The sequence below is a fragment of the Sarcophilus harrisii genome, chromosome 3 (genome assembly GCF_902635505.1).
Source record: "Sarcophilus harrisii chromosome 3, mSarHar1.11, whole genome shotgun sequence".
Lineage (NCBI taxonomy): Eukaryota > Metazoa > Chordata > Mammalia > Dasyuromorphia > Dasyuridae > Sarcophilus > Sarcophilus harrisii.
In genome coordinates, this window is record NC_045428.1 from 575050417 (window position 1) to 575064526 (window position 14110).

General features: G+C 36.3%; 1 protein-coding gene across 2 annotated transcripts in view; it reads right to left on the reverse strand.

Moving 5' to 3' along the window:
- Positions 1 to 280: 280 nt before the first annotated feature.
- CA6 (carbonic anhydrase 6) overlaps positions 281 to 14110 on the reverse strand; it is a 47603-nt gene continuing 33773 nt past the window's right edge. The window contains exons 6-10 of one of the 2 annotated variants that reach the window (XM_031962920.1): positions 11181 to 11250; positions 8723 to 8880; positions 2915 to 3035; positions 1327 to 1417; positions 281 to 843 (exon numbers count right to left, since the gene is read on the reverse strand). In XM_031962920.1, the coding sequence (XP_031818780.1) occupies positions 1329 to 1417; positions 2915 to 3035; positions 8723 to 8880; positions 11181 to 11250 (438 nt within the window). In that variant the 3' untranslated portion in view covers positions 281 to 843; positions 1327 to 1328. Of the gene's footprint in view, positions 844 to 1316; positions 1418 to 2914; positions 3036 to 8722; positions 8881 to 11180; positions 11251 to 14110 lie in introns of both variants that reach the window. The other variant, XM_031962919.1, reaches the window with a different exon arrangement.

Genomic DNA, 14110 nt, shown 5'->3' on the forward strand with positions numbered 1-14110 from the left:
TGACCTTCACCTCTTACAGAATTATAATAAAGAACTGAACAAAGTTATCCCCATTCCCTTTATGTTTCCTTCAGGATCCTTATCTTTTTATCCTCCCATTATAACACTCACACACACTCTAACTCGGATGCCCATCTCTAGTATCCTTATCTTTCATATCCTTTAGTCTTATTCCCACTGTCTTCTTTTTCTCCTTCCTTTCATCTCTCTGCTGTGTTGTCCCTGAGTATATCTCAAGAAGTAAGATATTTGAGAAAAAGGAAAAAATATAAAAGGACAATTTTTAAGCATCAAATTATTTTATTAATATCTCAATACATAAAAGAAGCACAGATTGGTTGAGAGTTGGTATCCATCAAAGCAGATATTAGCAAAAGAAAACTGATATTCATAAAGTGATTGATTTCAAATTAATTCATCAGTTATGTCTCTATTAAATCCCTACAGGTATAATTTAATTCTATTATCTGCTCATTTCAGCAATAGTAGTTCTACTGAGATATCTAGGAAATATGCAAAATTATCAATCCAAGAAGGAGTTTTATATAGATAAGGAAGAAACTGAGTAAAGAATCAGAGCAAGCAATGTTTTTATGGTGAAGGAAATGGTGGACTGCCATCTAAGCTGATGGCTAATGATGGTTGTCTTCAATGCTTCTTTTTACTTCTGATAAGGATTGTCTCCATTGTGCCATTTTAAAACTGTAGAGTAGTATCTTGGGTGTCTTTTTTTTTTTTCTTTTTTGGTTTTTTGTTTATTTGCTTGTTTTTGATTTGTGTTGGGGGTTCTTATTTGGAGGCTTTTTTCTTTAGAAAAAACATCATTGGTATCTTCAGAACAGTCTAGAAAAAGAGCAGTCATTTATCAGCGGACTTTCAACACACTGAGGACCTTTCTTGGAAGAGACAGAATTTCCGTCCCCCAGAAAATGATCCTAATCACGTTAAAGGTGACATAAGGCTTTAAAGACAGGTCCAGGTCAGAGGATGGAGGTGGTATGACCTCAAAGGACTTTGATAAACCAGTAAGAAGGAGTGGGAAGATGGCTGCAAACCATGATTCTCACAGCAGCAAGGTCAGTGGAAGGACATGTTTTCCTACTTCACCCCTTACTCATTAACTCCCAACACAGGTTCCAATCCTCCCTCTCCCTGAGCTATTCCTGCTCCCGTCCTTTCCCCTTCTGTCCCCCTGTCCAATTATAATTTAACTCCCACCCAGAAACATAGACTATCACTTCCACTGGCACCTTTGGGAACACCCTATCTCACAAGCCATACCCACACCTACCCTTCCCCTCAACCCTGTCACTCACCCAAAATCACCTCTAGGATCTTTGCCTTGAACTGGCTCTATGCCTTTTAAATCGCCTCCAGGACCGTGCCTCGGACCTTGAGCAGTGAACAAATTGACTTCCTTTTCAGCAGGATAAGTATGTTGAGGAAAAAGAACAGGTAGATGTAGATGTAATCTGCACCACAGATCTCATTACATGATGTCTTCCCCTTTCCACCAAATCCTCCCATCTTCTAAATTCCTCTATTATTATCCAGGGCAGCACCATTTTCTCAAGCACCCTGACTTATAACCTTGACATTATCCCCAACTCCTCATCCATCCCACAAATACACTCCAAAGCCAATATTGTCTTTTTTTTTCCCTTTCATAACCCTTATACACACTCTGTCACCATTCAGAGCTCCCACCTTACTTCCAATCTCAGCACTTCTTGCCTTGGACTACTAAAATATCCTATTTAATCTTCCTGTCTCATCTCTACTTTTTTAAATCCCTTTTCCATTCAGCTTTCAAGGTAATTTTCCATAGAGATCTGACATGTCATTATCTGACTCAATAAATAACAGTGACTTCCTAAAAGTTCCAGGACAAAAGCTTGTTTCATCTGTGTCTTTTTCTTTATAATTTCTATTTCTCTAAATTTTATTTATAATGTTTGTTAATTATTAGCATACATGTATATAACTTGCAGATAAGGATTTCCATATTGGGCATTCACTCTCAAAATTGTTTTTGATGATGGGAAGAACAACCAAAAAAGTTTAAATTCTCAGCTAAATCTGACCTTCTTCAAGAAGCATTTGCTAATCCTCTTTAATTTTCTGTCCACAAATCTCAATTTTATCTTGTCTATAGCTTTTTTGTACACAGTTCTTTGCATGTTGCCCTCCCCATTAGACTGTAAAATCCTTGAGAACAGGGACTGTCTTTACCTTTCTTTATGTCCCCATCACTTTGCACAAAGTTTGACAAATTGCAGGAACTTAATAAATATTGACTGACCACTGATATAAGGAATCAGGAAGATGAGTTCAAATATGACCAGAGATACTACTTTTTTGATCCTGGGAAACTCAACCTCAGTCTTAATTTCTTCATCTGTAAAATCAGGATAATAATAGTATCTACCTCATAGTGTTGTTGCTAGAATCAAATGAGATTATTTAAGGCATTTGGAAAATCTTGAAGTACAAGACAAATACTAGCTATGATCATAATTATTGTTACTATTAATATTGTTATTAATTATAAATTATTTTAGTGCCTCCTGCAAAATAATAATAGTATTGCTATTCTTATTTAATTTATTAATTTATATTAATTATTTTAATTTGTTATTAGGTCTTAGGAAGCCATGAAATCTTTTTTCTATATCCCCATTTCAGGATTATTTGGATGCCAGTATCCTTTCCACATTATGCTAATTTCATTAGACACCTATTCATTATGTCTGAACCTGGTGATCAAGGACAGTCAGGATCTGAAAATAAAACCTCTTGCACTGTCAGTGTGATCAGTTGTAGCCAATACTCTAATGTACCTAATGACCAATAAATTCCAAGGAAAAAAACTCCATCTCCAAAGACTGACCCAAAGGCTCCAGCCCTCACTGACCTTCAGCTTCTTCAGGTGGGAAACTGGCCTCCACTATCCTTCCGTTGAGAGGCTGAACATGCCGAAAGTTGTTTTCAAGTGAATGAGAAAAATTATCTTTGAGTGAAAATAGTTTATGCAGCTGTAAAGTAAACAAAAGAGACATACAGGGAACTTGTTACTGACCTAGCCATGAGATTGTTAACAACATAGGAGAAATGAATCCTTATATCTTTAATATAAGCTATTTCTGGGGAGGGCATTTAATAAATTATTTTTTTCCCAATTACCAAACATTTATTTTTCTCTCTTACTCCCCTCCACTGGAAAATAATAAAATAAATTGCTTAAAAAAATTAGGCATAATCAAAAAAAAAAAAATTGGGGGCAGCTAGATGGTACACCGTAGAATTCCAGTCCTGGAGTCAAGAGGACCTGAATTAAAATTCAGCCTCAGACACTTAACATTTACTATAACTGTGTGGCTTGGGTAAGTCACTTAACCCCAATTGCCTCACCAAAAAAAAAAAAAAAAAAAAATCTAGAGTAGCATTTATTAGAAAAAAATTACATCTGGTAATCATTGATCTTAAACAAAGTCAAACTTAAAGATTTAATCAAGAGAGAAATCTATATTATATGTCAGTCATACATACTAATATTGTTTTAGATGCATTTTTACATATGGATAAGTAAATATGTTTATACATGTTTGAGTATATGTAGATATATGCATATAATTCTATGTATGTATATATATAAATGTATGTATATGTGTGCGAGTCTATGTATGTAAATGTATATGTATGTATATATGTACATATATATGTATATATAAATATGTCTGTTTGGGGGAGGTGAAGAGGATGAAAGGAGAAAAGGAAAATAAAATAAAATAAGTGCACAGCAGAGAACAAAAGAACAATCTACAAGGAAACAAAGAAAAGATGAACACTTGTAATTTGTTCTACTTTTATGTATCTTTTTTTGAAATGAAAATTTATTGTCATATAATTTGAATCCTCCCTGATGTTCTACTGGATACATGACAATGTTTTGTTTTGTTTTTATTTTCCTTTTATGTCTTTTTTTTCTTTTTTTTTTTTTATTTTACAAAATAAATAGAATGATTTTTTTTAAAGATCTTTACATTTCCGGCCTAGAGGTCAGAATTTCCTGAATCACATTTGCTGATGATAATGTTTGCTTTAGGTTCCAAAGGGTTACCAGAAAATTAATTCCCAAGAACATAGTTTTAGAAATTTTACCCATTCACCCATTTACTTTGAGGGTCTGGGTTGAGCCATGTCACCATGATGCTTAATAGAGAAAAGAGTTTCAGAAACCTAATGATATACTTAAAGAACCCTAGAGAATGAACTATTAACAACTTTGACAAAATTGTAGTATATAAAATAAAATCTACAAGTGTATGGAGATTTCATGTATCAGTAGGTGAGAGGAATCAGCTTTCAGAAGATTTTGTACATTTTTTTCTGTGTAGAGAGGAATCTCTGCCTGCCCTGGTAATCAGGCCAGGGTTGGGTAAGCAGAAAATTTCTAGCCCCTTCCTCATACATGGAAGTGAGCAATTTGATCCTTAAAAGGCTCCTTAGACCAGGAGTCTGGAGAATCCCACTGCTGCTTCCAGTGACAAAAGGACCCTCTGGCCTGGGCTGCCTGTGTGACTGTAGCTACTAGTGACACACCTGCTGCTCCATCACTCACATATTGCCACAGGGCTTTGAGATAGGTAGAAATGGTAAAATAATATGGTGACGTCTTTTGATTTATGCATAAGTTGAATTTAAGTGAAGCAGAATTGCATGAAGTCATGCCCTTACTCTCTCTTCTAAAGTCACCCCTGTCCAATGCCAAGATAGAGTCAAGATGACTGGTAATGACTCAAGATGCAACAGATGACCTTGGTGTCTTTGATGTTTAACCAGGCTCTAAGCACTCCACAACACCTGCCTCACCTGCTTTCATGGCCATTGGAGCAGTTATTCTCATCTCCAGGGAAGTCTTTATGTGCCTGAGGTAGAATCCCCCTAACTCACCGTAGGGTTTGAAATCCTTTGGTTACCCTCAACCTGGTTTAGCCCATCTACCAAAATGGTTTACTGGGATATGGCTACTGTGCGTGCTACAGCTTCTTGGTGAGCCACAGGTGAGAGTTGGGTGGATCCACACCAAAGGTGGAAAGCAGCCCTGTAAAAGCTCAGCAGCCTTCACCCCAGAGGTACTAGTCTTCCCTGAACACATCTTACACCCCACATAAATCATCAGCATTTCTACATGTTACCAACAAAACAGTAGGAAGAAAAAGAGAAATCCCATTTAAAGTAACTGCATGTAGTATAAAATACTTGAAAGTTTATCTAGAAAGACACATATAGGAACTATATAAACATAACATAGTTATAAAACTCTCTTCATACAAATAAAAGATAGATCTAAACAGTTAAAGAAGTATTAATTGCTCAAGGGCAAGCTGAGTCAACATACTAACAATGACAATTCTACCTAATATAATTTACTTATTCAGTGTCATGACAGTCAAGCTATCAAAGTATTATTTTATAGAGCTGAAAAAATGACATAAAATTCATTTGAAGGTGGGGAAAAGGTCAAGACTATCCAGGGCATCAATTTAAAAAAGGTAAAAGAAAGCGATCTGACCAGATCTCAAGCTACAAATTAAAGAATAGTAATGATCAGAGGGCAGCTAGCTGGTGCAGTGTATAGAATCCCAGACCTGAAGTCAAGAGCATCTGAGTTCAAATGTGACCTCAGACATTTAACACGTCCTAGCTGTGTGACTCTGGGCAAGTCACTTAAATCCAATTGCCTCAGCAAAGAAATAAAAATTTAAAAATAAATAAAAAGTAGTAATTATCAAAACAATCCGATACTAGTTAAGAATAGCAACATTAATCAATGGAATAGGTAAGGTATACAATATAGAGAAGTAAATGGTCACATTAACCTAATCTTTGATAAAACAAAGATACAAAATTTTGGGACAAGAATTCAATATTTGACAAAAAACTGCTGGGAAAGCAGTCTGGCCAAAAACTAAACATAGACCAGAATCTCATACTATATGCCAAGGTAAGTTCAAAATGGGGGCATGGTTTAGATATAAAGGGTAATATCATAAGAAAATAAGGAGAATGTAGAAAAATTACTGTTACATCTATGGATATGGGAAGAGTTCATGACCAGACAAGAGATGAAGGAGATCATGAAAGATAAGATGGTTATTTTGGATTATATTAAATCAAAAAAGGTTTGCACAAACAAAACCAATGCAGCCAAAATTAGAAGGAAAGCTTGAAACCTGGAGGAACATTTTCCAGCAAGTTTATCTGATAAAGATCTTATTTCTCAAATAAATAGGGTACCAATTTAAATTTATAAAGATAAGAGCTATTCTTCAATTAATAGATGATGAAAAGATATAAACAGGCAGTTTTCAGAAGAAATCAAAATTATCACTAGAAATATGAAACAACTCTGAAGTACAACCTCATACTTATTAGATTAACTAACATGATAGAAAAGGAAAATGACAAATCCTGGAAGGGATGTGGAAAAATAGGGACACTAATATACCGTGGGTGGAATTGTAAACTAGCCCAACCATTCTGGAGAACAATTTTGAATTGTACCCAAGGGGCTACAAAAGTATGCATTCTCTTTTATCTATCAGTATTGTACTACGTCTATACTCTCTCTCCTCCACTTTTCTCCTGTAGGTGGCAAGTGATTTGATTTAGATTATGTATGTCCAGTCAAGCAAAACATTCCATCCTAACCATACTACAAAAGAAAATGTATATTTTTTAAAAACCAAAAATAGGGGCATCTAGCTGATGCAGTGAATAGAGCACCAGCCCTGAAATCAGGAGGACCTGAGTTTAAATGTGATCTCAGAAATTTAACACTTCCTAGCTGTGTGACCCAGGGCAAGTCACTTAACCCCAATTTCCTCAGCAAAAAAACGACAACCCAAAAATACTAGAAGAGCAAAAGAAAGTATGCTTCAGTCTTCATTCAGACTCCAACAGTTCTTTAAAGTTAAATAGCATTTTTCAGCATAAGTCTTTCAGAGTCTTTTATATCAACGTATTGCTGAGAACAACTAAACCATTCAGTTGATCACTGTACAATGTTACTGTTGCTGTGTATAATGTATAAGTACATGTAAGTCTTCCCATGTTTTTTTCTGAAAACGTCCTGTTTGTCATTTCTTATAAAACAATAGTATTCCATCACAATCATTTACCACAACTTGCTCAGCCATCCCCCAATGTATGGATATTTTTAAATTTCCAATTCTTTACCACCGTAAACTAAATAAATAAATGCTTTTGTATAAATTGGTATAATTTGTATAAATTATAAGGATTACAGCTGTAAGGGAAATGAAGGAGCCAATTGAAGATAATACATTTCATGCTGTGTAAGCATCTGGATAATCTGAGTATCGTCGAGGTATACCTGAAAGCCCTAGGAAGTGTTGTGGGAAAAAGGTTATATTGACGCCTACGAATATAATAGAAAAATGAATTTTTGCTCATATGTCATTTAGTATATAGCCTGTGAATAGAGGGAATCAGTGGACAAAACCTCCTATGATTGCAAAAATGGCGCCTATAGATAGGACGTAATGGAAGTGGGCTACTACATAGTATGTATCATAAAGAACAATATCTAAGGATAAATTAGCTAATACGATTCCTGTTAAGCCTCCGATTGTAAAGAGAAAGATAAAGCCTAGGGCTCATAATATTGCTGGGGATCATTTAATATTACCTCCATGTAGTGTAGCCAGTCAGCTAAATACTTTTACGCCTGTAGGAATAGCGATAATTATTGTAGCTGATGTGAAATATGCTCGTGTGTCAACATCTAGTCCTATGGTAAATATGTGGTGAGCTCATACAATGAAGCCTAGGAAGCCAATGGATATTATTGCTCAGACCATTCCTATGTAACCAAAAGGTTCTTTTTTTACCTGCGTAGTATGTGACAATATGGGAAATTATTCCAAACCCTGGTAAAATTAGAATATATACTTCAGGGTGACCAAAAAATCAGAATAAGTGCTGGTATAAAATAGAGTCTCCTCCTCCAGCAGGGTCAAAAAATGTTGTATTTAGGTTACAGTCTGTTAGTAGTATTGTGATACCTGCTGCCAGCACTGGGAATGATAGTAGAACTGCTGTAATTATCACTGATCAAACGAATAATGGTGTTTGATATTGAGACATTGCAGGGGGTTTTATATTAATAATTGTTGTGATAAAATTAATAGCACCTAGGATGGATGAAATACCTGCTAGGTGGAGCGAGAAAATAGCTAAATCTACAGAGGCCCCTGCGTGAGCTAGGTTTTCCTTTTTTCTTTTCCTTTGTTGTCTTTAGGATACAGACCAATAGTGATATTTTGGGTCAAAGATTATGCAGTTTTCTAGCATATGTCTTCTCTGTATGTATCTTCTCTGTACCTAGTCATTTACATGTTGTGTTCTCTATTAAACAGGGAGCTCCTTGTTAACAGTCAACAAACCGTTATTATTTGCCAGGAACCCTGTCAAGGATTGATTAAGCTGGGACTGCTTTGCCTTTCTTTTTATTTCCAGCCTTGGCACAGTATTTGGTACATGGTAGGTACTTAAAAAGTACTTTTTGATTGATTGAATGAAATAAACATCACGAAAAATGTGGGGACAGAGTGGAATAAATGAATTCATTCCTTATACTCTCTAAAACCATCAATGGAAATTTTTCAAAAATAACAGCAAGAGAGCAAATGTTTACCTGTCCTGTAGAAATGAAGACGTGTTCTGTCAAAACTGTCCAGATGACATTTTCAGTGCAGGGAGGAGTGGTCAATGAGCCATAATATCGATAGTATCTTTTGAGATTGCAGGGCAACATATGCTGGACATCAATGGAGGGCAGAGTTACATTTTCCCCTATAAGAAAAACAGGAAATGAGAGAAATTGAACCACTCAGTAGATCTGTGACAAGCACAGGTGGCTGGCCAATATGGCCCTGGGGTTGGGGAAACCACACAGAAGAGGTCATGAGGCTGAACTGTGGCTTTGACTGCCCTTCCTTTGTGATATAAAAACTCTATCCCTGATCTGCTTTTTATTCTTCTAGTAAGTTAAATAACAAAGCGCCCCTTGTCCCTTCAAAGGTTATTACTGGGACATTGTAAGGAACCATTGTTACCTTCACATCCTATCCCCAAAAAGGAGAAGGGTCAAGTGCTTTGAGTTCTTTAGAACATCAGTTCTCCAATATAATTCAAATTAAGAAATAAATAAGCTGGAATAAATCCAAAGAAAGCTGCTCAGAATAGTGAAGGACATCCATTTTAGTAAGCCGGTCCATAAATATTTGTTAAATGCCTGGGGAAGCTAGGTGATGCAGTAGATAGAATGCCAGGCCTGGAATTAGCAAGATCTGAGGTCAGACATTAACTAGTTTTGTGATCCTGGACAAGTCACTGTACCCTGTTTGCCTCAGTTTCCTCATTTGTCAAATGAATCAGAGAAGGAAATGGCAAATCATTCCAGTATCTTTGCCAAGAAAACTCCAAATGGGGTCGCAAAGAGTTGAACATGACTAAAATGATCGAATAATAACAATAGAAATGTGCTGGAAATACAAAAGAAAAAAATTAGTTCCTGTCTTCAAGGAACTCACTCTGATGGGGAGACTACATGCAAACAACCATGTACTAACAAGCTATCTACAAAATAACCTGGCAACAACAGAGAAAAGGCTCTAGAATTAAGGGGACTTAGAAAAAGTTCCCTGTAGAAGGTGGGATTTTAGTTCAGACTTTAAGAAAGCAGAGGAAATCAAGGGGAGCAACTGAGAAAATTAGGGATATTTAGCCTAGAGAAGAAGAAACTTTTGAGGGATAGAATAGCTATCATCAAGTATCTGAAAGATTGTAATATGGAAGCATAAATAGACCAATCCTAGTGAATAGAGTACCAGTTCTGAAGTCAGATAGGGAGGCAGAGCCAAGATGATAAAGTAAAGCCAGGAAGATCTGAATTCAAATGCAGCCTCAGTTATTTGCTATGGATCCCTGTTGTTTCAGTTTCCTCATCTATAAAATGAATGGGAGAAGGAAATGGTAAACCCCTTTGCCAAGAAAATCCCAAAGGGAGCCATGAAGAATTGGACATGATTGAAATGACTCAACAACAACTGTTTCAGAAGATATAACTAGGAGCAATGGTTGGGACTAATAAATAAGCTTTATGGCAAGAAAGGTTCAATGAATCAAAGAAAGAAAATAACTCTATTGGGCTGACCTTAAGAATGGAGGGCACTCTAAGCCAGGAGTACCATGTGTGATGATATGTCCCAGGGTAGCTGTTGATCTAGGCTTGAGCCCCAGAAAAATGTGGTAATCTGAGGAAATATTTCTTGGGAAAGGGGAAAACGTTGGCTGTGACTGTATGCTATAAGCGATAAGGTTGGGATAGTGGTTCTATAGTTGTTTTGAGGTACTTCAAAACCTTTTTTAATTTGTTTGGCTCAAAATAGATTCAATTCAATACCAAAAAAAAAAAAAAAAAAACAAAAACAAACCAACCATGTATTAAGAAGCCTACAATGTGCCAGACAGGTTGGAGCTACCAAAAAAAAAAAAGTCCTGCCCTCAAGGAACTTACATTCTACTAGAATTTTACCTCTCTGTTGGTTAGTCATTGTTGACCAGAAAATGACAAAGATACTGGAGAGTAAAAATGAACACTGCTAATAAGAATATGAAGAAAAGAAGGAATGAAGAAATAGACTTAGCAGACTTCATGTCAAGCAGTCTAAGATGATCATTAGACATCACCAAAGTCGCTGTCATTTTATAGCAAAGGAAACCATGGTCTGAAGAAATTAAATAATTTGCCCAGTCTTATATAGGTAGTAAGTGAGGCAGGATTTGAACTCAAATATTCTGACACCAAATTTTGCATTTTTCCCCTGTACAATAATTCCTTTTTATCCCCCATGAATCCCCAAACATAGCTATTCACCATAATGAAAGTTTATGGCCAAATTCTTCCAAGGACTCCATCGGAAGAGCAAATGTGCAATAAGAGATACTTGGCCCCCAAAATGGGTGATACCCCCCCACATGGATCCTTATTTCCAAATTGTCTGCCTTGTGCCCTATTTCTTCTCTCCTCCCTTTGATGTGTCCCTTAAATTAATTTCTTTTTCCCTGGAGCTGAGTTGACTTTAACTTACCTGCATTTTGGATCTTGGATAAATAGGAAAAAAACGGTTCATAATATGTATTCTCTTCATTTTCTTTAGCCTATAAGAAAAATGCAGAATAGTGAGAGAGTTCAGTGGCACTGCAGAATGGTAAAGAATAGGGAATAATTATAATAGGTGACAAGGCAGCACTTCACAAACATCTCATTTGATTCTTATTAACTACCTTATGAGAAGGTGTCCCTGGCACCTTTGCACAGATGGAGAAACTGATGCTTGGAGAGGTTAAAAGACTGGCCCGTGACACTCAGCTAGAAAGTGACAGGGATAGGATTCAAACATAAATCTGTCATGACCCCAAGTTCATCCCTATTTCCAACTCTCTGAGTAGAAGTGAGGAAAAACAGATAAGGAGTTTCTCTTGGAGATGATTTAATTCTTCTTTATTATCAAATGACCACAAAAACCAATCTCTCAATGTTACAGTTTACTCATTGCTAAATGGGGGACAATACTTATAGAATCCTTTGAGATTTTCCAAGGAAAATAATAATTTAAAGAAGGGGGTTGCCAAAGTTAACCCCAAATATTGGGAAAACCATTAAATTTTCAACATGAGCAGAAATTGGCTAATGCTTCATATCAGGGCTAGACTGTTTTGATGATTGCCTAGACTTAAGAAAGTGATAGGAAAAACATTAATAAGCTTAAGTAAGGCTAAACTTAAAAATCCATTCTACTCACATCTCTCCACCTCCCAAGAGGTTAAAACTTTTAACATCACACCACTGGCTTAAAGTTTTAAAGAGATCTAAGTACCTAGACCTATCCAGGGTCACACATCCAATATATGTCAAAGACACTTTTCCCTTCTTCCCTTCCCACTCCCCTCACCCTCCAACCCCAGGCAATCAAACTTGCCCAGGATTTCCTTAAGGAATTCCCTAAAGGGAATTCTTTACATCAATGAAATCAGAGGTGTGAAAAATAAATAAATATTTTTAAAGATTTTACAATGTGTGGTTAATACAGAAAAGCATAAAAGATCCACTGAACTGAAGAAAAATGAAGCCAACAGAACCAAGTAAACTATATCCAACATTGACTGCAACAATGTAAATAGAGCAATGACTTAGCAAAAAATCAAAAGTATAAAGATCAAGCAGAATTCAAATTCAATATGAGAAAACTCCCCCAATCTAGTTCTTCTTGAAGGTGGAAGATCCATATTGCACAGCTTTAGGGACTTTTTCAATGTATTGATCAGTTATACTTTTTATCCCTCTGTGAGAAAGTTACTGTTTGTTATATCGGATAGCTCTCTGGGTAGGGGAGTGACATGTAAGAAACAAAATATGAACAAAAGCTTATTTAAAAAAAAAAAAAAAGTTTTCACAAAGCACTTTCTAGTTACAAAATGATTCGCAGGCATTCCTTACACTTTTCTCACTTTACCTTTGGGATATAAATCACTCAAGAAGTACACTGACTTTCTCAAGATCTTATGGTTTAGTGCTACACCCAGAGAGAGGACTGTGGGAACTGAATGTAAATCACAACATAGCATTTTCACTCTTTTTGTTGCCTGCTTGCATTTTGTTTTCTTTCTCATATTTTTTTCCTTTTTGATCTGATTTTTCTTGGGCAGCAAGATTACTGTATAAATATGTATACATATATTGGATTTAATATATATTTGAACATATTTAACATATATTGGATTACTTGCCATCTAGGAGAGGGAATAGGGGGAAGGGGAAAATTTGGAACACAAGATTTTGTAAGGATCAATGTTGAAAAATTATCCATGCATATGTTTTGAAAATAAAAAGCTTCAATAAAATAAAAAAAGATCTTGTGGCTTTTAAGTAACCAAAACAAGACATGAATTGGACCACAAGGTTCTGGCCATGTCTCCAGATTACCTCTCAGAGGGATGACTTGGGTGGGAGAAAGGGTATTAAATGACCAAAGATTGCCTTCTAGACTTCTTGCCCTAAGGAAAATAGCCATAAATGATTATTAAATGGCAATGATGTGATTTACTCTTTTCCTTGTCCGGAAGGAACTATTATCAGATAATTCCCAGACTATCTAGGAAAGAACTCTTTATCAACCCCCATTGTCTATCCCCCAACCTCTGGGTATTTTCAAACAACCTTTTCAGACATTGATTAGCATATCTTTGGACAGGTCTGGGACCTAGTCTGCCAGGTGCATTCCACCTGTCTCCTGACCCTTCCCCTATAAGTTCCTGCCTGAGAAAAAACTCCAAGGTTTTATTTCCCCTATAAAAGATCTGCTTATGGTGAAGACCTTTGAGAAACCATTTTCAGGTCCCTCCTCATGGTGCCTTCCCTCTAATGACAGCTTTCTCCTTACTCTGGCTAACTCTGGTTAGTCTAACTATATACTCACCCAACTTTATTTCATATTTGCCACTCCTGGTACCTATTTTTATCTCCTAATTTTGTCTGTGACCTGTTTCCCCTAAATAAATCTGCCTTTTGCCAAAGAGAATGGCCCTTGTAAATTTGTCACATGTTTATTTCAAACAAGGTATTGTTATCTCGACCTCATCAGTACTAAGATAGGTTGTTTTAAGCAATATTGGGCTGGACATATTCAGCTCTTTCCCCTAGAAGCAGTTATGGGACACCATAGTGCAGAAGAGTCCTGAGTCGGGAGTCAGAAAGACCTGAATTCAAATTTGTATCAGAACCTTCCTACCTCTATGACCCAGGCAAGTCCCTTCATCTCTGTCTGCCTCAGTTTCTGAAGGACAAAAAAAAATCTGCCTCAAAGAATTATTATGAGGATCAAATGAGATAAGAAAATTTTTGTAAAGCATTTAACAGTGTTTAGTAGATACTAGAAGTTTAATAATTGCTTGTTCCCCCCCCCCCCAAATGATGGAGTTTGTTCTTATTTGCTCCTCTTGCTTCATCCCAGGGCCTTTA